Source organism: Theobroma cacao, chromosome 1 (genome assembly GCF_000208745.1).
Source record: "Theobroma cacao cultivar B97-61/B2 chromosome 1, Criollo_cocoa_genome_V2, whole genome shotgun sequence".
NCBI classification, from domain to species: Eukaryota; Viridiplantae; Streptophyta; class Magnoliopsida; order Malvales; family Malvaceae; genus Theobroma; species Theobroma cacao.
Window position 1 is genome coordinate 30,130,322 of NC_030850.1, and position 25,228 is coordinate 30,155,549.

Below are 25,228 nucleotides of genomic sequence, written 5' to 3' on the forward strand. Positions count from 1 at the left end.
GCTATGGCCCTTCTTATTTAGTGTTCCAACAATACATCCAACCTCGGTTCAATTCCTCCTACCCTCAACGATTTCATTATTCATTGCCATTTCGTCACAAACAACGTACAATAATAATTCACGTTTGGCCCACCACCCCTGTTCAACTATAAAGAACTATAGGAGGAAGCCGACCCTTAAAGCTTTTATAATTGGAAAAAAGAAATAATGAAATAATATTTGTAAAAGTGAATGGACATTAGTAAACACTTGCCGTCTGTAACATTAGCTGCTAGGACGTCAATCAATCCTCCACACACAAATCAGTAATCAGAGTGATACCAACTACTACAAATCTGAAAGGGCAAGTTATGGAAAAACTACAATTTTGGAAACACTTCTCATTCCCAATACAACGCAAACAATGGACACCAAATGAACAACTACATTTACATCTCTTACAAATACCAAAGCTTAGCACTGGAAAATTTTTTCCTATTCCTAGAGAAATATATTTTCCTTTTCTTCATTCATTTTTTTTTCTTCATTTTTTTTTTTAACCTACGAAGGAAACTATGGCAAGCTGCTGCTACTATAGCCGTTGCTTCACCCGCCTACCATTGGCATCACTTCCATCAAGGATGGCCTCATTCCCATGTCTGCATACAATCACTGAATGCTCATTCACTCTAGCCACATACTCCAAAAGCTCAGTCAAGACAGACGGGCAACTTTCCTTCAAGTACTCAAATCCATCAGTTTGCATTACAGCTGCAAAACCAAATAAACAAAATACAAATAATTCAGTCAAGGAAAACATTGTTAAACAAAACACACATCATTGTAATTTATCCAACATAAGATAAAATTTGCAAGAACCAGAATACTGACAATGGGATAAATCTTGTAACTACTTAGAGAAATTTTCTGCCTGATGATGGATATGAATAAATGCAGGCAGAATCATTCATTTTATCTGAGATTACCATAGAAAAAAAAATCTTTTTGGGTTTCTGCAACCAAACTGTAATAAAATATCTTCCTATGAGAAAAACTTAACATCTTTTTTTTTTTTTTGAAGATTAAAGAGGATCATTTCATTATATAGAACTATTACTTACAAAAACAGACGATAATCAACTGGTGTTCCTCCAGTTAATACTGTCCTAGGATGGCTTACAACAAAAACTTAACATCTACTCCTATGAAAAATGTGATTTCCGTGTATATCAGGTTTAATACAAATGCAGAGAGCAACATGACTTCCTTTCCCAAATTTATGCACTTTTTGATAGTGCAAGCCCAATAGCCTTTTCTGTGAAAAAGTAGAGGAAATACTTTCAAAAGTTAAACACTTGTAAAAACTCACACTTCAGGTCTCCATCTCATTGCAACAACCATTGCATAATGCATATGCAGTCAAATTACTATCTGAAACCCGAATGAGCAATTCATAACAGTTGTATGAAGGGTGAAAATTCCAAGCTTTCGACAAAGGACAAGCACCAAATCTTGAAATGGATGCTAAGCGTTTCTTATGTTTGCTTGCAAGAAGAATGGATGCATTTATCATGAAAGGCTTAAGACACAATCACATGACAGAAAAACTCTACACCAAACCAGCTGCCACTGCATTTAACTTTAGCATTTATGGGACATACCATTACAATAAGACATATCTTAATAAATGACAAAACCTATTTACTTTCCAACCAAACTCCTCTATGTGGCCTGGAATTAAAGAGCTACAAGATGACTCATTCAAATACAATGCTTCTATGACAATTTTTTAATCCTGTCACCAATTTTGGCTTGATGAATCCATAATTTCAATAATTTCCAGTTTAAAGAACCAAAGAACCTTGGTTCAACTGATAACTAGCATACTCAGTTAAGTTTTTTCTACTAAAATGACATTTACGAGTTATAACATAGGATACCCAATGCAATATTGATGTAATATCAAAACAAAAATAGATTCACCTCTTAGATTTTCTGGCATCGCAACAAACTTGAGACACACAGCTTTCAGCTGGAAACAATGGTGCTGCTCAGCCAAGGCTAATGTAGTTGCCACAGTGTTGATTGCAACATCCTCACAAAGATTGGCCTCACAGAGCAATCGCAGCCTATCTAGGCCATACCTATCTGCAGCTGCAAGCAGATGCTGAGACATCAATGTCGACGCCCACTTTGAATTGAGACCAGTGAGTTCTTGCATGTCAGGTAGACAATCCCAGTATATAAAGTGAAGTAAAGCCTGCAAAGTACAAAATAAGGCATAGAGATAATAGTATATCAGTAATCATTACTATAGATTGCATGAATATTAATAGTCAATTTGATTTGACTTGACAAGTAATTAATTGAAGACTTGAGATAAGGCATAAATATCATAATTTTAAGAAATGTAAAGAAACCAATACTCATGAGTTACACGCTATATGTACAACCATTAGCCACCCACTTCTGTGTTCTATGAAGCAATCAACTAAAAGCTTAAGACAGTACAAGCCACATTCAGATTCTGCTTTTTAAGACATTGCATCAGCCGCCTCACCATATAGCTTTGATTATGGAATTTTTAATAACTAATTATTGACATCAGGCATGCTAACAAGGCCAGTTGGTATCATACATCTAAGGCCAGTGCATGCTATCCATGGCAAGTTGACACCATGCATCGATTGCCCATGCATTATCATGCACAAAAAGTAGCATGAGTTTTTGTCCAACATAAGAAGAGGTGGTATTTTAGTGAACCTTAAAAACTGGAGCTTCCATGTCTTCAACTTTTATTTTCCGTGTATTCTGATCCTTCATTGGACCAAAAAGTTGTGCCCTAAACACAGGTGAACGAGCAGCAAGTACCAACTTGTGGGCAGGAAAGACTTCCCCATCAACTTCAAAGCTTACATCAGTTCCCTTTCCACTTTCTAGTAGTTGCCCAAAATGATGACCGATGTTCGAAGGTGGAACAGCTATGGAGTAGACCTTAGGACCCTCTGTATGTGACTTAACAACACCAACACTACAGTGAACAGAGAGGCAATTGTCTTTGAGGTAGTCTGATTGCTCCAGTAGAGTTCTTTTGAAAAATCGTTTATATCCCCTGCAGCAAAATCAAATGACTTACTTCTCTACTCACCAAAGGTTATCATACACCACGATAAATAAGGAAAACAAATAAAATATGCTTCTTGTTGTTCATTTTTCAGCAGGAAGAGGGAGTCAAACCCTAGAAATTGACAAATCCCCCATCAAACATAGAAGCTAAGAACCCCCGAGTCAATTCTGATATATTACAACCCACAAATGTCTCAACGAACATTTATTGTCTAGTTAGCTAAGTTCAAACAAAACAAAAAATTAGAAGAGTTTGGTATGTCTGACTTGAGTGTGACCAAATGCTTCAAAGAATACTTAATACTAATACGATGACACAAAATACACAAGCCGCAGAAACATTAAACTGTTTGGATTGACAATGAGCATAATAGAAATCAGACACAAGCAATGCGTCAGAAAATAATTCAAATAGAAAATTGCAAAATACAAAAAAGTACAAACTTAAAACAATTGGCTGAAAACATTCAATATTTAGTAACAATACTTAATAAAAAGTAACTTTAATACACATGAAAAGCTCAAAATGAGAAAGCAGACATATTGCCCAATAATTGACTTTTGTTTCTTGTCACTGAACCAAACAACCTATCCCCAGAACAATATACACAATTTTGACATTAAATTTATCTTTCAAAATAAATTAAGATTTGCATGTCATAGAGTCGTAATGACACATGGAGAAGGAAAGAAAGAAAAAATAATAATTATGACAGTGAATGTTAAAGCCAGGAAGTAAGCTGGAGAACAAGTAATGGGCAAAACATAATGCATTTGCATGAATCACAGAATAGAGACTAATAACATTTATAATATAATTTTAGAATAATTATCGGTGAACTAAAAAGGATTGTATGCAAAAGACACATCAAAATTCACAAGATCGCTAGCACTTGTGACATTATGTTCTGCCAGCCACCCCAACCTCTTTTGATATCTCAAACAATGTCACAGAAAATCATTCCTCCAAATTCCCCCTATTGTGTTGCTATTTTATGTACTACATAGGCAACACACATTTTATACAAACATCCCAGCTCCCTAAGAACCAATGTAAAGCTCGATAAATGGAACAAAAGAAAAAACTCAAGATAACACCCTTAAACAACAAAGTTAACCTGCGAATTACAAATTACAACACAAGAACCACAAGCAACCCATCATGCTTTTCTTAGTGTCCAGCAAGACACTTAAAACCCATAACAAATTACAACAGAAGAACCATTAACCCATCAAACCCCAAAACCCACCAAAACTTCAATCATCCCAAATAAATTCACCAAAGTACAACCCAAAAAAACCATCTCATAATTCCGATCAAAATAACCAAATCAAAGATCAAACTCCCAAAAAAACCACCCCCCCCCCCCCCAAAAAAAAAATAAAGAAAAGAAACCCTTACCACATGCTGCCGCGATACTTAAGCGTATACGGCCCACTCTCAAGCGTCCTCCCAAAATGGCTATGCACCTTATGCCTCTCTTTCCCGCTCTGATCCAAAAGTGTGAGCTCAAAAAGCGCCCTAACATCGGTCCCCTCGCTCGCCAAAGCGATGAACAACGAAACGTAGGCGGCATTATCTTCGGGGCTCTTCCCATCGGGATAAAAATAGATCGCCCACAAATATCCACCCACCATGAAAGTGTCAGAAGCTATGTATTTGCCGATCCCCAAGCCTTTAGACAGCGAATACCCCGTGATCTTGAACTGGTGAGACCCGTTCACCGTCTCCGTCACCGACGTCGAGGTCGTGGTGGCGCTGACGGAGGAGGCCGACGACGAGGATGGCTTCGATGTTTCCCGTAGAACCCTCCCCATATGCCCCCCCAATTCTAAGTTTCCTTACGAAATTGGGTTTTATTTTCTTCTCCGTTAAATTGAAAAGGATTTTCTCGGGAAAAGGAGGGGCTTTTGAGAAAATTTAGGTGTTCTTTTTTTTTTCTTCTGTTAACCGGAGGGTGAATTTCTAGGGTTTCGGAGAGAGAGAGAGAGAGGAAGCCAAATGGGAGAGGGGGAGAATGATCGAAGATGATGACTTTATTGACATACGTAATAATAATGAATTTCATTTTATTAGGGTACCAATTTCTTTTTTTTGTTTTTTTTTTGTTTTTGTGAATGAGAGAATTATTGGTGGAGAGAAAGCGGTAAAGCGTTTTTCTTCTGAATGTATTGTGGGTTTGAACGCCACTCGCTTTTTTGACGATAACAGCTGTCCATAGATGGGCATTCTGGTAAACAAGGTCCAACTTCGGAAGGAATCCTACTTGATAAAATACTCCCTCCTCCGTTTTTTTATATAATTCTTTAGATGTAGCGTGTTACGCTCCTATACTTTTCACTGATATGCATTCTCTATTTTCTTCTTTATATATATATATATAAAAGAGGATTTCTTTGACTTTTACAAAATAATTTTCATGGTACAACAAAATGTAACTACCTGATTATTATAATCAATATTATGTAAATGTAACAGTTTAAAATATAAATATATCTATATGTTGATTTTAACTCTATAAATCGCGAAAATAACGATGATTTTATTGTTATGTTAAAACATGACCAGTATTCAAAAAGTTTTCAAAGCTAGTAACAATTAGCATTACAACACCACCCTTCATTTCCTTTTTAAGCTAGAAGCCGTATGTGTGTGTCACGATGACGTTGAATGCGTAACGCGCGCGCCTCCGAACAGTCTGAGCCGAGGGTTGAGGGCTCAACGGGGGCCTGGGCCTTTAGGCTCGAGACGTGAACTGCCAGCCACAAAGAGCTGGCAAGAAACTGGGTGGGTAGGGACCAAAGTTTGGTGAAGTGATGAAGAGACCACGTCTGGGTGACTCGTACCAGTGTTCGTACGCCCCATCTTATGGATTTCCTACCACAATCGTGCTGCACTCCCATTATTATTTTACAAACTTTCCGGCTGTGGTCTACTGCTTTTTTATCTTACATTATTTTGTGACATTTACGGTACATGCCCCTTCTGGGGCCTGCGGGGGGGGGGGTTGGGGTCTATTTGCTTTGAGTACATACCCTCAGGACTCAGGTCCTTTGCTCTATTTGCTTTGAGTCAAGGGTACAGTCAATGTGATCCTGAAAATCCTAGCAACCCCACTGCGTCTAGAAATAAATCCGTTCAAAAAATAAGAGAATATGTTAGTTAGATCTTCAATCCGCTTATAAATGGTCGTATACATCTTTTGATAAAGACTGCTCATTTGCCTTTTTCAAGGACTGAAGATTTTATCAGGTGGAGATTAAATACCAAATTTAACTCTCAATTTTTTTTTATTTAAGAATTTAGTTGTAGAGAGATTCTGGCTTTAATATCTAAAAAAACCTTTACATTATTTTAAAATATTTAAATAAATATTTATACTTTTTATTATGTTCAATCAAAATTTTATTTTAAATTAAATAAATTATTTATATTTTTATTTGGCATAATACTCAAATAAGTTCTTAAACTATTTAAAAATATATAAATAAGTTTTTATTTTTTTATTACATTCAATTAAGCTTTTGCATTTTTATTTTGAGTCAAATAAACACTTATAACTAATGAATAGCTAATTGTCAGTAGCAAAAATGACTCTTACTGTTTTATATCCACATGACACTAATATAATAGTGATGTGAAAAGTAAAAAATGTTATATTATTATGTTATTATATTAAATTAATATATCGTGTCATTATCAATTATGATATGTCAGTATGCTATATCATCATATTTTACTATTTTACGTCAATGTCACGCTGTATAGAATAACAAATGACCTTTTCATTAAGTTAATTATTAGTCATAATGGTTATTTGATTCAAAATAAAAGTATAAAATGTTTATTTGGTTCAAAATAAAAAATATAAGGGTTTGATTGAACAAAAAAAAAGTGTAAGGGTTTATTTGAATTTTTCTAAATAGTTTAGGGGCTTATTTGTATATTATGTCTTTTTATTTTGAGTTAAAGTTAAAATATCATTTGTCATTTGATATCTTGTGACATTAACATGGCATGTTAACATATCAAAATCGATGATAATATAACATGTTGACATAATATGATTGATGATAATGTGATATATTAATTTAATATGATAACATGACTATAAGGTATCTTTCACCTTCCATATCAACATCCTATTAATGTATATAAAATGATAAGTGATATTTTGATCAATACTAATTAATCAATTATTAGTTATAATGACTTATTTGATTTAAAATAAAAATATAAAAATTTGATTAAACGTAATAAAAAAATAAAAACTTATTTAAATTTTTTTAATAATTTCAAGATTTATTTAAATATTATGTGTAAACTCTTCTGACTCTTAAACTAAATCGAAAATGTATTATTTTTTTTACTCATTTTATTTGAGACATATTTTGAATAATATTTAAAAGACTACCCATATTCAAATCCAAAATCTTTTATTATCCAAGTAAATGAATTAGGTAATTAAATCAACTCATCGTTCGTCTAATGCTTTTCTTTTCTCTCCCATTAAAAAAAAGGGAAAATACTACCTGAAAATCTTCATGATTATAATTTGAATAAATGGGTTTTAATATCTCAATGTAGGATTTGTCTTTCCCTGCAAATTATTACATATCAGTATTTCTGTTTTTAGAATTTTATTGTTAGTATCAGTTACCCTGTTTTTCATCTCAAATGTCAAAAGTTGCATGCTGCTCCTACATCTCCCTTCTAAAAGTAGAAACTCTGTTTGGTGTACTTCATTCAAAGAAAGTGGCATGCAATGCAAGGCTAAAAACAGAGAAAGGTGTCAGTGCACCATTAATAGTAGAATTTTGCTGAAAGTTGGAGTCAGATGGCTGATTAGGACCAACATGTACCACACATCTGAATGATTTTTAATTGGCTTGTTCCATAGGTGCTTAGCTGTTCTTAGAGGGTACGAACTGCGTGCGCCGCTTTGATGACAAGCCAATTATATTAAATTAGGTTTAATTCATTGTACATAAAAATTTAGTGAGTTCGAATTGAAATTTCAACTTAGCTTTAATCGAATTTTTTATGGGTAACTTTTTTTGTAATTGTAAGATTTTTTAGTCTTCTTTTATTTTTCATCATCAATTTTTCCTTCGTCTTGAATAAGGTCTTAAGATTTTAATATATTTACATGTTATTTTGGTATTTTTAATTGCTATGTTTATAAATTATTCCTTTTCCCCTCTAGATTTCTCCTCCCATCTCATTTCTTACTTTTTTTATTATTTTCATTTTCTTCTCCTCTTTTTTCACTTTTTTTTCTTTTTGTTATTTTGTTTTATTTTCTTTCTTTCTTTTGATGCTCATTTTCTTTGTTATTTGATTCATTGAGGTGCTGTTCTTCTTGATTTCTTTATTTTTTGGTCTTTTGATTTTTTTTTATTTTTTTTTTTGTGATTTGGGGCTATTCTTGATTTTTGTATTTGATTTGGTTTATTATTTTTTTGACTTGATTGTTTACTCAATGTTCCAAATTTGGTTTGATTTGTTCTTTAGTTTTGTTTATTATATTTTTTACCTATTTGTTTGGTTTTTTTCATCTTATCTACTTCTAGGAATGAGCATTTGGTTAATTTGATTAAAGAATACCATTAACCAACTTAACTGACTTTTCTAAAAAAATAAACCAAATCAAACTAATTTTAAATTAACCGACTTTAGCAGGTTAAATCGGTTTTAATAGATTTTTTTAACTTTTTTGTATTTTTTACTTTATTTAATAATATATTAATAATGCGCTTTATGTTACGATACATTACATTATTACTTATAATTTTACTAATATATTAACATAGTATATTATTAATTTGTAATTATTGACTAATTATACTTGTTATATAGTATATACAGTGTATTAATAAGTATACTATCTATAGGGTATTAAGATATATATTATATAATGTATAACTATAAACAATATAAACGGTATTAATATTTACTATATATAATTATATAGTATATATGTATATTGTATTGATATATATTATATATAGTGAATAACTATATACAAGTATAGAAAAAATGTATGAGTCAATACATTTAAGAAAATCCCACTTGATGACTAAATCTAGTTCTTCGTGTGTGTGTATATATATATAGAAAATCAGTGTGAGTGCATATATGTAATAAAAACCTTTAAATATACTTATTTCAAAGTCTATTAATTCGATTAACTCGACTTCAAAAATTTTAACTAACCCAAACCGGTAAAACTAATTTAACCAAAATTGAATTAATCGAATTTGTCAATTAATTTGATTTTGACCGGATTTTGCTCATCCTTATTTATCTCTTAAAAGCAAAAATTGAGTCAAGTAAGATTTTACAAAACTCTAAAAGAAAAAAATTAAAAAACAAAATCTAAAAGAAAACTTTAGGAAAAATTCAAAAGAGAAGTTTCTTTTATCTTATTTTAAAAAGACGTCAGCTTTTGAGAAAAATTTTATTTTTGTTTATTAAATATAATACTAATAATACTTTTTATAGTAATTTTAATCAAATTAAAACTTACATACTTATAAAAATAAATTTATCAAACAGTTTTAATTTAATTTATTTTTTATTTTTTAAAATTTTATAATAACTTTTAAATTAAAAAAAGTAAAACCAAACATACTTATGTTTGATTTTCATTGCTACTTTCATTGTCTTCCTTTTTGAATTTCGCTTGATTTGGGTTTTTTCACTCAACTAATTTCATCACATCGAAAGAGTATATTAATATTCACATGTGTACAAGATATCAATTGATTATAAACCTAATAACATTAAGGCACATGATATCATAACAAAATTTCCTTGACACAAAAATTATTCAAGTACAAATCATAGGTATGAGTTTATTTGGATATAATAAAATAATAAAAATTTATTTGAAAAAAGTAAAAAGTTTACAAACTTATATAATATTAAATCTTTTTAAATTTAAAACTTAAGAAACTAACTAAATATGTTAAAGCAATGGGTCGGTTTTTAACAACTTCATTCACTGGACTCAGTTAATCAATTTTGTGAAAAAAATAAAGTTCAAAAAAGTTTCATATTTGCATTATTTGTTCTTTAAATTTAATGCATTACTCTCCTAACTTCAACAACTATACAATACATTAATTATAATTTTTTTTTACAAATATCATCTTAATTGGTGTTAGTAGGCACCGAATAACATCTCTCCAAAAAAAAAATTCCACAAGTCATCACTAATAATGACCTATTGGCCATTGGGTTTGAATTGAACTAACTCACGTTCACTTCATAGCCCCAAAGTCAAATATATACAGTTAGAAGAAGAAGAAGGACCTAATCTTATTTATTTATTTACTCATTTAATTGTACTATATGGATTTTTCTTATTATTATTAACAATTGTTTATGTTGAAACTGATAAATTGTTTGATGATCTTACAACTTGTATATTTACGAGTAGTAAATATTATAGATGATATTCAAAATATTCTCGACTAGTATTTTATTTTAGTTTTCTTTATAGCTCTTCGCAATTTAAACGTAGGAAGGAAAAAGGAAAGAGAAAAGAAAAAAGATTGGTGCTTCTTTACACAACTCTGAAAATAATAAATTAACAATAGATAATGAAGAAATAAGCTTTATGTTGACATGTTATATATTTATTTATGGATCCTATCGCTTTAAGTTTTAATCGAAATTTCAAGCGGATCAATTAATTTTCGAAATAGACACTTCATTCTAAGAGCACAAAAACTGTTAACAATGATTATGAAAAAACTAAAATGCTCTTTTCTTTCTTTATTACTTTAAAAAATTATTATTATATTTTAAAAAAATAATGGTGCTCCCCAACTCCCCAAGAAAGGGTAGCACCAGTCGAAAATTTAAGTCTACTCTTACCACGTTATCAAATTTATAGAAACACTAACGGTCAATTAACTACTAAACCTACGTGTCTAGTAAAAAATAGTTTTTGAGGGTAGAGTATTTATTTTGAAAACTAATGGATTTCTGTATAATTTCAATTAAAACTTAAGAGGTGAAAGTATTTTACCTTTTATTTTTCATTAATATTGTTAAATCCATTAATTTAATTAATATTTTTGTTTATAAATCATAACTCCTTTACCAAAGACTAAATCTTATGTATTATAAGTTATAAGTCAAATATTTACATTATCTTTTATTATTATTATTATTATTATTATTTGACAAAATAAAGATTCAAATTTAATTATTTGAAAAGGAAGATTCATACACTTATTATTAAAGGTGAGTAATACTTAGTTAAAACTAAAATTAACTGAATTAATTGAAAAAAAATTATTAAAACAATTTGATTTATTTGATTATTCAATTAATTTTGCAAGTGTTCTCAATTAATTCTATTGGTGCAAACTAGGTTTAGTTGAAATTAAAAGAGGTCGACAAAATTGATTTCAATGCATGTCTTTAATGGACATTATTTTTAAAACTTAGTTCGTCCCACTACTCGGTATATAAAAGAGAGTTATGTGATGAAACTAACATCTAACTTCGTCATGCACTTACAAAAGTAGACCGTTAGACATACTTGAGAATCGTAAGATTGTTTAATTTTAGAATTGAATATTACAAAATTGTTTAATTTTATAACATACTTTCTGCAATAAGTATATTATAAGAGTTCAGACACTTTTGGTAGATGATGACAACTCAAAGTGTATGTTTATTTTTTGATTTTTTTTCGAAACATAATATTTCTTTATTCTTGATTTTCTACTTTAGTATGTTAAAATAGTTGTTAGATTTTATACATAGACTCACAAGTGTCTATTCTTTTAAAAACGCAATCCTTTGACACTTTTATATTTTAAACATACATCTGTATGTTACAAGACACAATCTATGATACTTTATGAAAAAAATAACGATTAATACCATAAAATATAATTTTTGAATTATAATAAGAACAAATATTTTTTCATATCCAAACATTTGAATAATGATGTTTTCAATTATCTCTTAACTTTTGAATTTAGAAATATTTTTTCAAATACTACTTTATTAAAAAACATAATTTTTAAAATAAAAAACTACGTACAATCCAATAATCACACCGATATAACTTTTTAATTGATGTGATGTTTCAATTGTCATATATATTTCATATATGAAATTATAACTTTTCATTTATAATTTTTCATACTGAGTTGTAACTTTTTATTTTTAAAATGTACTAACAAATTCAAGTTAATCTACTAATTTCGATTATGAAATTAAAAATTATTTTAACTGAATTAACTAAACTAATAAAATAAATTTATACGGTCTAAATAGCCCAATATATACACACGAGTAATTTGTTGGAGCATTTTAATGTAATTTTGTTTATAATTGTTGAAACAGTTTAATGTTTCTAAGCTCATGGTGTTGAGATTTTATAATTCAATTTTATTTATTTCATACTTTTTATTTAAAGCATAAAAAAAGAAATTAAAAACATTAGACTTGAGTGCATTAATGTCCATAAGGCTACGGAATTTGGTCTATACAGTTTGATCGAATTGATTAATTAAAAATATTATTGAATTAATCGAATTGAACATTCTTTTTCCTTATAAGTCTACCTATTATTGGAGTTTTGCTCCCACCGACTTGGTTCATGGAAGTTACCATGATTTTTTTTTTAATAAATCCCAACTCATAATAAATAAATAAAAATTATTTTAAATATTTTAGTCGAATAAACATAAAATTTTTAATAAATTTGATTTCAGATGAATTTTTATAATTATGATTCGTTTGATATCAAGATCACGTAAAACTTACTCGAGTGCAAGTTATTTTTACATGATGGATACACTTTTAAATCTTATCAATAAAAACATGGCATCATATGTTTGATATTAATTAAAGATGAACGAAGCTGACAACGTCGCCCAGGCAATAATTGCAGAATTAAAGTAATTAAATACAGCAATTAATAGAGTCCCACCGAATTTAGAGGAAACAATAAAAAAACAGACAGGTCAGAAATTCACTTTTGATGAGAGATAATCTTAACCGCTGATACAAATGACTTCACGTTAGTCAACCCTGACGAGCGGGCTTTGTGGTGCCACCGAGATTTTTATGAAGGTTTGGTTCCAGTGTATTTCATCACACCCACGAAGACTTACAGATAAAAAAAATCAGAACTAGAGTACATCCCATTACGCCCTTACATCTCAATCAGACGGCTAAGAACTAATTCTGTCGTGAAATTAACTACTGAACAAAACGAATTCGACTGTTGGGAAGAATCCAAGATAAAAACAGGGACATTTTTTGGTCTGTTTTAGGGTCCCCAAATCTGGATTTTCAAGGCGACGCCTGCCACAGGTACCAAACCCAGAGAAATTCTCAATCCTAACAATTGGATCACATAAATCTAGATCTCCCATCCTAAACTTTTCTTTCTTTTTATTACCACTGAATAAAAGGCTTAAAATTGGGGGGGAAAGCGAGGATTTTGAGGTCTAGAGATGGATACGTGAATGGTTTTGTGACAAAAGGGTCACAAAAAGCTAAAGGGGAGAATTTTTGGAATTTGAGGACTGGGTTTCTCTCCGTAAAATATGATGAAGCTTTGCTTGATGCCTTCTCATGGGTACCCTCCGGGCCCGGGGCTTGCTTTTCGGCAAGAGCAAGGCGTTGGCAGGATGATCAAGGTAATGTTTTTATTGAAGTTCTTTTCTATGGTTTTCATGATTTGGGTTTTGATATGTTGTTATCTGAATTCGTTACTTCTTTTTTTTTTTTTTGGTTAATATTTCAATTATGAGCTGCTGTTCGCCATTTATGATTGATAATTCTACTTTGTTTAGTTATACAGGTCATTCTCAATAATTTCAACATGGATATTTTCGAGTTATTATATGTTTTCTTCGTGTCTTATTGATGTCAAATCGAGATTAATTGAAATCTGTGCCCGCAGTGTGTAATATCTGATATGAGTTAGAAGTTATTGAGATTTGCTCCATCAGTAATTTGCAACTATTTTCTTTTCTTCTTATTTTGCTACTTATAGTTTTGTTTATTTGTGCTTAGCAACTCTCTCTCTCTCTCTCTCTCTTTGCACTAAATGTTTTAGTAAAAATTGTGATACTAGTTATTTGCTAATGAATCATTATTATTTTGATTAAAGCAGGAGTGTCCATCCTACTTGTCAAGTCAGGTGGTAAAACAAGAGATAGAACAAGCAGTTCTCTTTGATCTGAACTGCAAACGATTTGAGAAGCCATGTAAACCAGTTAATGCACTATGTGAGCCTAAACTGATCGTTAATGTTGATCCAGCAGCACAAAGGCCTATGGTCATTGGTAAACCAGGTCTGCAACTTGTTGGCTATTTTATTAGATGGTCTAGTAATTGCTTTTTGGTATGTGTTCAAGGAGAGAGACATTTGAAAATACATTAAATGAAACAATTTTTGTTCTTAGAGTCTTGATAAAAATATTCTATAGTTTGAGAGTTTGTGTATTTAAAAATTTGAATTAAGATTTAAATTCAAGTCTTTGCATCATGCTCTTCTGCTCTCCCTCCCCCTCTCCCACCCCAAACATGAGTGGAAAGAGTAATTAGAAAAGGCGGAATAAGCTCTAGCATAATTATGACAAGTGATCCTTGAAGGGGGAAAAAGTGTTAGGAGCTAGATTAGGGAATCCAATCGATACAATGCTGCAAGAATTTAGTAGCCTATGAGAAAGCAGAAATTTTTTTTGGTGACTGTAGATCAGATTCTTATAGATTCATTTGCGATGTCAATTCCTTATTTATTTATTCCACCCAACTGTCTCTGATAGCTGTTAGAGAATGCTTATAGTCACCCTGCTCTGGTCACAGATGCTTATCCAGAGACAGCACACTTTAGCTTTCGGATAGCTGAAAAGTGCATGAGGCATGAAAAACATCTTGAAGTTTCTGATGTCCGGATCAAATGAAGTGGAGAAAGGGGAACTTGATTTATCTATGCTATCTGAGTTGATGGGTCTTCAACCATTGATGTTTGGTGTGCATCAGCAACCTTATGCTTCTTCTCTAATTTATCCAAGTAGCAAAATCAATGCCGAGAAGCCTCTCCCAGACTTTGTAGGAGAGATGGTGCGTGATTCGAAAATTACAGTTAATCCAGATGGTAGAGTTATACTTACAGGTAGTGGGACTGAGATGACAGATATCCTATCAATCGTTGCTAAATTTTACTTATCCCGCAACTCAACTAAGTGGAGAAAGCAGTTGGCACTGGTTCCAAACTTCAACAGGTAAGTTAAATGAAAACAACGAGTACAAACAAATAAGTGTTGTTATGACTGCACTATATTGTGGTATTTTGATTATTATTGAAGAGTAAATTTAGAATGAAAATTTTCTACTGTCACCATTTGTATTTACAGTGTAATTACCTGATTATCTTAATTGGTTAAGTTCATTCGACTTGTGCTTCTGGTTTGCGATAAAACTAAATTTGTTGCTCAGGTTTAATCTTATGAGAATGTAAAACAATAAGTTGATTTCAATGTTGTTTGAAAGGCATCTGACCCAAAAGTGTGATTAAACAGGACTCAGAGCAGTGAAGCACATGCTAGTACTAACTTGTCTTCTCCACAGTTTGAAGTTGCAAGTATTGCACCTGCAAAGAGGTATGTAACTGAGCATCTCTGTAAAGAATGTTTCATTGTGTCCTCATTTATCAATCCTCTTGCCCTTGCCATAATTCTTCTATAAAGTGTCAGCTTGAGATACTTGGAATGTATCTTGTTTTGAGATCTTGAAATTTATGCCTAAATTTTCTACAACCGAGGGATAATGACTTGTGATTGTGAGTTGTGACTCTGCATTTATGTCAATTGCATTTAAGACCATAATAATGGAGAAATTATAATAGAGTAAGAAACAAAAAATATGATCAAAGAAACTGAAATGATGTAGCCAATATGCTAAAAATGGCAGGGCTGACCTGCATGTTTAATTCAGTATCATGTTTTACATACCCACTTGGCTATTGTCCACTAGTTATGGGACCAAAAAGATGGTTTGTTCTTATAAATACATGGTTAAGATGTGAACTTCTGAGAAAACTATAGTTCTTGGTGCTTTCTTATGAAATTTTTTTTTTGTTCAAAATGTGTTAGTATTTCTCCTATTTTTATGCAACTCATTTGTAACAGTCATGAGAAAATCAAACTCAAGCCATCACCAAAGAAGAAGGCCTCCAGGAAGTTAGCCAGGGAGAGAGATCTCTACAAAAAGAATTATTTCCATGCATGTGAGAGCCTTCTTTCCTTGATGGTTGATAAGAGACGGCATGGCAGAACAGCAATTCTTTCCCTGAAGAAATCTGGCCCCGAACTTCCTGAGCTATTGACCCAATTCTCTGCTGGCATTGCTGGGACTGGTCTTGCTGTTCTTTTCTCTGTTATTTGTAAGGTAGCTTGTGGGAGAGTTCCATTTAGTTCTTCTAAACTCTTTAGCACTGGCATTGGCTTTGGGCTAGTTTGGCTTTCTTGGGCAGTTAACAGGCTGAGGAAGACAGTCGTGCAAATCAGCAAGAATGCTAGCAAGTTGGGTCTGAAGGATGAGGAGATGATTAAGAGGGTGGAGGAAAGTGTCAAAGAGATCTACTTCAGAGCTGCAACGGTGATGGCTGTAGCAGTGCTAAGGTTTGCATGAATTCCGAAGAAAACCCATGTTTATGACAGTGTTAGTCTTTTGGATAACATCTTGACTGGCTGGGTATTCTAATCACTAAAATGTGGTAGTTAGCTGTGAGTTAGACTCAAGTATATTGATCTTAGACATGGATATCTGAATAGAGAGGGGGATTGAAGCATGATATTTCAAGAAGAGAACTTTGAATCCTATGCTATCCGTATGGTCTTGTGATGGCCTTGAGCACATATGAGCAGGACCTCATCCTCTGTCAGCTTCTGTATGTAAAATAATCAGTAAGTTGTAAATGGAGAGGAGGGTTGTCACGGCCACACTGGTAAAGAAAGCAATACCTGTACTATGTATAAAAAATACAATTTTGTCACTGTATTTGAAGCTTTTCTCAACTACTATAATGGCATTTGATTTGTCAATCCAAACGCTGCGCGCAAGACTGCAGTGGAAAAATCACAAATGATAATTATAATGGGCAAAGTTTATGTATGCTATATCGACTAGGGAAAATTAACTTTTTTTTTTTATTGTTTTTCTTCGAATTCATGATCTACTGAATGAATGAAACAGCTAGGTATTCAGTTGCTCGGAGATATTCTACAGAGATTTGCAAGCGCTCAATGCAATAGAAAATAGCTTATAAGGACTGGTGTAGGAGATTATTGCTCAATAACAGTGGTAACACAACCATAAAAACCCTTTTTCAGAGATTGACCTGTTTAACGAGGGAAACAAATAAAGCAAGCTGGACTATTGGCGACTGGACTGGCAATGGCAATTTAGCTGCCATGCATGCAACTTTGCCTGATAATAATGCCACCTAGGCCTAGCTCATTGCTGAGTAGGGTTTTGAGACCTGTTTCCGTTTAAAAGATTCCATTTTTACAGCTAAAGTAAAATATATATATATATATATACACTTTTCATTCTAAATAAACTAAAGAAGAGGGAATAAAACAATTAATAACTACAAAAAGTACTCCAGGAAAAATGATTGGTCATGGCGTGCAGATACCAGGCTTACATCGCAAATCAGCACTGTTCATCATGGCTATTATTTTCAAATAACCTCAAAAAAGCTGTTCAATTATGATTTTTGCGGAAAAAAAGAGAAAAAAATATAACATGCTGACTACTGGTTCACTGCTGAAAACTGAATGAAAATAATTTTCCATTAACATCCCCAAATTCTTATCACTTAATTATCTTTTTAATAATTCCTAGAACACAGTACCAAAAGCAGACTTGTAAGATGTTAACGACTGATTGATCCATCTATTTCTTCATTCAGCAAGCCAACATGATGGAGAAACCGTAAATGTTAAGGAACAGCAACTTCTCAGCTCAATACTTTTGATACTACACCAGCACCAACTGTTCTACCTCCTTCCCTCAAGGCAAATCTTTGTCCTGTTACATTGATGGCAAGCAACATATTAAGACTGTCCTATCTTCTATGCTTCGGAGCTTTAATAACTAGGGAGAGAAAAAACTCTTCTTGGCACAGATAAAGTGCTACAATGGTAACTTCCAATATTTCTCAGATTCTTTTTTGGGGAAAAAAATAGGGAATATGGCAGCATACCTGCTTCAAGAGGCACAGGTGAGATCAGCTCGAAAGTTGCAGTAACATTGTCCCCTGGCATAACCATCTTAACATTTTCAGGTAATTCCACTTTTCCAGTTACATCTGCAGTCCTCATATAAAACTGGGGCCTGTAATTTGATTCAAAGGCTGTATGACGTCCACCTTCATCTTTTGTGAGGACATATATCTCTGCCTCAAACCTCCTGTATGTCTTCAAACTTCCAGGTTTGGCAATTACCTAAGCAGTTGGAAGATTTCAGATGTTGTACTACATCCTTTTTTCTCTTTTGCACATCTTGCCCAAGAAAACTCATTTACCATCAAATTAATTTTTCATAAGCTAGCAGGTTTGAATACATTCTCAAAGCATGAAAGAATCACAAAGTTTTAGGTAATAACGGCAAATGTGAGTCCAAAATCTAGATAAATCATAAATAGATTAGAGTTTCTATAAAAAGTGCAATTTATTTCTAGAGAACTAAGTGGATGTAAAGAAGCCTGGTTGGTGCCATTTACCATTCCCCGTTGCACATCCTCTCTCTTTAGGCCACGTAGAAGAAGTCCCACATTGTCACCAGCCTAGTAGAGTATCCAGACACATAAATATAGTTCATTACCAAATGTGCAAAAACCTTAGCAGGGCAAGGTCTCTATAATAGTCACTTACCTGCCCTTGATCCAAAATTTTCTTAAACATCTCAACCCCAGTGACTGTAGTTTTTGAAGGCACACCCTGCAGAAGAAAGCTAAATTTTAGATCAAACAACAATTAATGATATTTTATCAAAATATATGAACTGTACCCTTCATTTAACAACCCTAACCAGGCTGACTTGTTCAGAATATAAAATTCCAGGACATCATCAACCCAACAAATTTATCACAAGAAAATGGATATGGACTTCACAGAAAATGACTAGAAAATTCAATTTACAAATATACCTGCGTTAAACCCAAAATTTCAACTTCTTCACCAACTTTAATGGTCCCTTGTTCAACACGGCCAGTTGCAACGGTTCCACGTCCCTTCAAGACATCAACCAACATCATCAGGCTAAGTACAATTTAACTCCGAAAATTTTGATACAGCTTCTGGCATGCAATGGAGACAATTTTATGACATTGAACACAGAAAATCCACACCCCGGCCCCCCCCCGGCAACAGGATGGAAATTTTACTGAAATACCAGAAGCAGACCAAAAAATTACTAAAATTCCAACTTCAGAAAAAGAAAATTTATCTCAACGTAACATGACTGCATTTTAAATGAAAAAGGTCATGTTTTCTAGCATTTTAAACCCCTCTCCACATACTAACATGAAACAGAGCAAAAAAGGTAAATGACTAATATTGTAGCCACAACTTAGTTACTTGACTTTTTTGCAAAAACATTCATACAATGTTGGCAAGACTGATGATAATCAAAAGCCATGAATAAGGAGCTGCTAAAGCAACTTATGTAGCAAAGCCAAATGTGTGCAAGTCAAAAGAAGAAAAAAACAAGTAAAAAAGGCCACATCCACGGCTTTCTACCTGAATTGAGAAAACATCTTCAATTGGCATTAGGAAAGGCTTGTCAAGTTGGCGCACGGGGTCAGGAATGTATTGATCTACAGCCTCCATTAGTTTCAAAATTGCATTTTTGCCTATTTCCTCATTTGTACCCTGTAAAGCTGACAATGCTGATCCCCTAATGATAGGTATTTCATCGCCAGGAAACTTGTAGAAGCTAAGTAGTTCTGTCACAAATGTAAACCTATGTGAATTAGTTCAAAGAAGCCACGGAAATGAACAAACAAGAAATGACATGTTGACAAAAAGGCCACCTACCACGGAGCTCCATTTCCACAAGTTCCAACAGCTCTGGATCATCAACAGCATCAACTTTGTTCAGGAAACACACAAGTGAGGGCACACCAACCTGCATACCGGTATTTTTTTATAAGTAAATAATAAACACTCTAACAGCACATAGACGAAACTTCCATCTAAATAAGCTTCAAGCAGCTATAGAATATCCACCTGGCGGGCAAGCAGAATATGTTCCTTAGTCTGTGGCATGGGCCCATCAGGAGCTGATACAACCAGAATACCACCATCCATTTGGGCAGCACCAGTGATCATATTCTGCAAAACATGTTATAGTTAGGCCACTGTTCACAAGCTGTTTGATTGGTAGATTCATGCATAACGTTAACAAACAAAAATGAATCAATGATTCGAAATGGTTAATATCATTTAAATGAATCTAAGTTTGTCAAATCAGATAAGACAAGCAAGAGAAGTAAATTCCAAATAAAACAGTAAGCTCCATCCCTTCCCATACATAGACACAAAAAACCCAAAAATAAAAAAAGCATTTTTAGTTTCATTTGCAAAGTAAAAAATGCATGTTTCTTGCCATGAAAGCTTCAGCATTCCTGTACACTATCTTATAATAAATCTTTGTAGAGCTTCTAGCGTCATCCCCTCTTTGTAACATTTTGAGCAAGGTTATGCAGCAAAAGATAACATTATTTCATTTACCATATTAAACTAACAGCTTACTTTAACATAATCAGCATGTCCTGGGCAGTCTACATGTGCATAGTGACGTTTAACTGTCTCGTACTCCACATGAGCCTGCAAAATCAAATCAACTGGGAAGCTGCATTAAACCTCTCTATGCCATAACAAGCAAGTATGCATGACATGGAGAACAAAAAAATTTACTGACCGTTGCGATTGTAATTCCTCTCTTTTTCTCCTCAGGAGCCTTGTCAATTTCATCAAAGGCAATAGCCTTAGCTTTCCCTTCTTCTGCCAGTACCTATTCACAATATACCAAACTTATCATAACAATGCAGATCACCATTGTAATAACAAATTCAGAACTATTTGAAAGTGATATGGTTTGTGATGAGAAACTATCAAGTATATCAACAAGCCAACCTTTGTGATTGCCGCAGTCAATGTGGTCTTTCCATGATCAACATGCCCAATTGTTCCTACATTCACATGAGGTTTTCTGGAAAGGAAATCCATCATACAAATAAGAAAACATTTCCAATCGTTAAAAATGAAAACCCATTGCTTTCATTGATTATTTCTCATGTTTAAATAGATACCTCCATTAAACCTCATAAAAACTATCACCACTTTTTTCCATCTGGTAAACTCCGAAAATGGAAAAGAACGACGTTCCTATTCTTAAATTCACAATTTTACTAACTAAACCAAATTTAAATCATAAACAAAAACCAATATTAATATATAAAACAAACCCTACATTAAAAAAGGAAGAGAAAAAGCTCTAATTCATTTAATAAATGAAAGAAAGAGAAAACTGACGTGCGAGTGAAAGTAGCCATGGATCTCCAGCAAGGGTTAGCGTTAGCAGAAATCGCCGCCTCATTTCCGGAGAGAAAATCGGAGACTGAGAAATGGGAAGAAGAGACGGAGACACGAGAGGACCAGTAAATTGGGGAAGAGAATGACAAAAGGCGCCTCGAATTAGGGTTTCGGAGGACGACTGCAGCCATTTTGTTTTTCTTCTTTGATTTGATCTGTTGCAGAGAGCAAAGGGTTTTATGTACAGAGAGTGGCGGAAATGGGATTTCAGTGCTGGCTTTGGGGAGGGTTTTAGCTTCCAAGCGTTTTTCTGAGTCGAGGGTTTTAGAGGGAGAGAAAAAGGGCTTGTTCTCCAAAGCTAATTTCCGTTTGTTTCCGTTGAAGTCGTAACCGGTCCATTTAATTTGGGCTCTACGCTGCTGCTGCCCGGCCCAATATTCCCACCTCAAAGAAAGATCCATTTGTTGTTGCCCGGCCCATTACCAGTCACTCATTTCTTAAACCTTATCTCTTACTATATTTTAAAAGAAAGCTAAAAGTTTTTCTTTGGAGAGCTTTACATAAATCCTTACCAACAGCGGATTGCTTGTTTAAAAGGAATGTGGTTTCTTCAAGTTTGTGTTTTAGATGCGGTAATGCTACTGAGAATTTAATACATGCTTTAAGAGATTGCAACTGCTCGAGAAATATGTGGCTTAATATGCAACCTGATTTGAGCTCAAATACTTCCATTATAATGGACTTACAACAATGGATTCAAGAGAATATATCTGTATCAAAGTTTTGTGATGGAGTTCCATGGGGAGTCATCTTCTCTCATGCAATATGGATGTTGTGGCATTGGAGAAATAAAAATATGTTTGATTGTTCTTTTCATTGGCTAGATAATGCAGCATAGTATGTATGGCGTAAGGCGAAAGAAGCTTGGGATATTTTGGGGAAAATAGAGCATCAATCTAAAATAGCAACTCCAATATCCTGAACAAGATCAAATCATTCACATGTAAAGCTTAATGTGGATGGCAGCTCAAAAGGAATTTTTGGAGAATCTACTGCAGGGGGTTTGGTAAGAGATGATGAAAGGAGTTGGCTTTTTGGTTTTGTTCATAAGGTGGGTGTAACATACCCACTTGTTGCAGAACTTTGGGCCACTCGTCAAGGCCTTAAATTATGTTGGGAGAGAGGTTTGAACAAGGTGCAAGTAGAAACAGATTCAATGGTGGCTATTCATAAGAGCTCAAGCTCGAACTCTTCACTGGATCCATATGCAAATTTACTAAGGTAGATTACGGAACTGATACAACGAGATTAGGACTGCACTATTACTCACATATATCGTGAGGCCAATTGAGGAGTCGATTGCATGGCTACAAACCATGAAGACTTAGAGATAGGTTTACACATCTTTAATGTTCCACCTCCAAATAGTTCCTCTATGTTATTGGCAGATAAACTAGGCATATCATGGACTAGAATAGTGTAAGTTAATGTTTTGATTAATTGAATTTTCCTTTTACCAAAAAAAAAAAATACTACATAAATACTAGTAATATATTTTGAAAGAAAAAATGTACCCTTCCTTTACTTGTGTATATATATATATATTGTAAATAAAAATTTATCGTCGAATATTTTTTAATGAAAAAATTATAAGATAAATACAAATATTTGATGTGAATTACAATTTCTGAAATTCATCAAGAGTCACGAACTTGACTTAGAATTTGGACATAAGGATGAACTTTTTTGATATCTTTACATTTGATTTGGGTTACAATCTTTGAAATTCAAGTGTCACGAACTTAAATGTGAGTTACAATCTTAGTCACGAACTTGGACTTAAAACCTGGACCTAAGACTTAATCCTGATCACAACTTCTTTGATATCTTTACTTTGTCTTCCAAAGTCACACTTCGTCTTCTAGAGTTATGAGAAGAGAACTTGGACTGGACTTAAGATTTTAGTCTTCCAGAGTCACACTTCGTCTTTCAGAGTCACAAGAAGAGAACTTGGACTGGACTTAAGATAACAGAACTTGAACTGGACTTAAGATTTAGTACTTCCAGAACTTGGACTAGACTTAAGATTTAGTACTTCGTCTTCAAGAATCACACTTACTTCGTCTTCCAAAGTCATGAGAATAAAACTTGGACTGGACTTGATGTTGATCACGAACAAATCTTATGCTCTTCTCTTCAGATATCTTATGCTCTTCTCGATCTTTGAAATGCACTGAATGATTTTCAGTGATGTAAATGTCTTGGAGGAACATTGTATTTATAGTGTTGGATGAAAGACCTTGACGAGTATGTAGTTTTTTTGAATTACTTTTAAATTATTTTAATTTAATTAGAGATAAATTATAATGACTTATTAAAAGTCTTTTAACTCACCGAACTTTGAGTCATTGAATGTTGATTAGTCGAAGTTCAATTTTATCTTTAAATTATCTTAATTTATTTAAAAATAAATTAAATAGTCAAATTTGATTTTTATCTCCATATTATCATAATTTTTTAGAGATAAATTAGATGACCAATTAGTAAATTTTAATTGATAAAAAATATGAATCTTATCTCTATATTATCTTAATTTATTTAGAAATAAATTGGATGATCAACAATTAAATTTTAATTGGTTAAAAATATAAATATTATATCTAAATTACCTTGATTTATTTTAGAGATAAATTAATAACTAATAATTAAATTTTAATTGATCCAATTTTGTGACTTTAAAATAATCCAACTAATAAATTAATTATTTTATAATTAATTATATAGTTATCCTTAATGATATTTTCAAGTCCATGTGGTGGCATATGATTCGTCTTTAGACACATAACGTCTTGTAATTGGATCATAATTTTTCTTTTTCTATGTATAAAAATATATCTTATAAAAGTAATTATAGAAAAAAGGAAAGTTTATGATTTTTTTTAATATTTGGATAAGTAGAGCAAGAAGAATCTGCATTAATCATTAAGTCAAATGTTTAAGTATAAAATATGTATTTAATTAAAATAGAAAATCATGTATGTAATTTTTACGCTTAATTTCATATATTTTGACATAAATGTATTGTTTTTTTAATTCTTTGTAATTAAAATAAAAGTTTTGTGATTTCTTTTATTTTAACAAAAAGGAAATTATTTGGGATTGAGTCTTGGGTGTGGGTTTGAATGAGTTATGAGCTGATGGTCCCTTAGAAGTTAACGAGTTTGTTTTAAACAAGTAACAATCTAGACTTAGCTTACAATTTAGCCGTTGTTTCTTTCTTTTGAGATACAAGAAATTGAGGTAACCTCGTCGTCTCTTATTATTCCCAAAGGGGGTGTTTCTTCCGTAGTGATTACTGATTACCTTCTGGCTGAGCCGACTTAAAAGGCTGAAACAGTACTGGTTTCATGAAAAGTCTGATTAAAACAATGATTTTTTATTTAAAAAAAAAAACTAGTAATGAAAACAATGAAGGAAGAGACAAAAATAGATTCGTTGTCCTTTTGACTTTTTTATTGAATTACGAATTCAG

General features: G+C 32.6%; 3 protein-coding genes across 3 annotated transcripts; 1 reads left to right on the plus strand and 2 right to left on the minus strand.

Annotated features, from left to right (window-relative positions):
- LOC18613408 (BTB/POZ and MATH domain-containing protein 2) lies at nucleotides 206–5,154 on the minus strand. Its single transcript, XM_018127746.1, has 4 exons — nucleotides 4,508–5,154; nucleotides 2,743–3,091; nucleotides 1,963–2,239; nucleotides 206–750 (listed from the first exon to the last, which is right to left on the minus strand). The coding sequence occupies exons 1-4, from the start codon at nucleotides 4,921–4,923 to the stop codon at nucleotides 572–574; spliced, it is 1,221 nt and encodes a 406-aa protein (XP_017983235.1). The 5' UTR covers nucleotides 4,924–5,154; the 3' UTR covers nucleotides 206–571.
- LOC18613409 lies at nucleotides 13,393–17,271 on the plus strand. The gene is given in 6 exon segments (XM_007050625.2): nucleotides 13,393–13,782; nucleotides 14,262–14,442; nucleotides 14,957–15,021; nucleotides 15,023–15,375; nucleotides 15,673–15,753; nucleotides 16,282–17,271. Coding segments are annotated over 6 exon segments (1,275 nt in total). The 5' UTR covers nucleotides 13,393–13,689; the 3' UTR covers nucleotides 16,784–17,271.
- On the minus strand, nucleotides 17,730–22,038 carry LOC18613410 (elongation factor Tu, mitochondrial). The gene is made up of 12 exons (XM_018114426.1): nucleotides 21,697–22,038; nucleotides 21,298–21,373; nucleotides 21,083–21,175; nucleotides 20,914–20,988; nucleotides 20,389–20,493; nucleotides 20,197–20,287; nucleotides 19,900–20,105; nucleotides 19,308–19,391; nucleotides 19,033–19,098; nucleotides 18,882–18,944; nucleotides 18,363–18,603; nucleotides 17,730–18,187 (listed from the first exon to the last, which is right to left on the minus strand). Exons 1-12 carry the CDS (start codon nucleotides 21,885–21,887, stop codon nucleotides 18,117–18,119), a joined length of 1,362 nt encoding a protein of 453 aa, XP_017969915.1. The 5' UTR covers nucleotides 21,888–22,038; the 3' UTR covers nucleotides 17,730–18,116.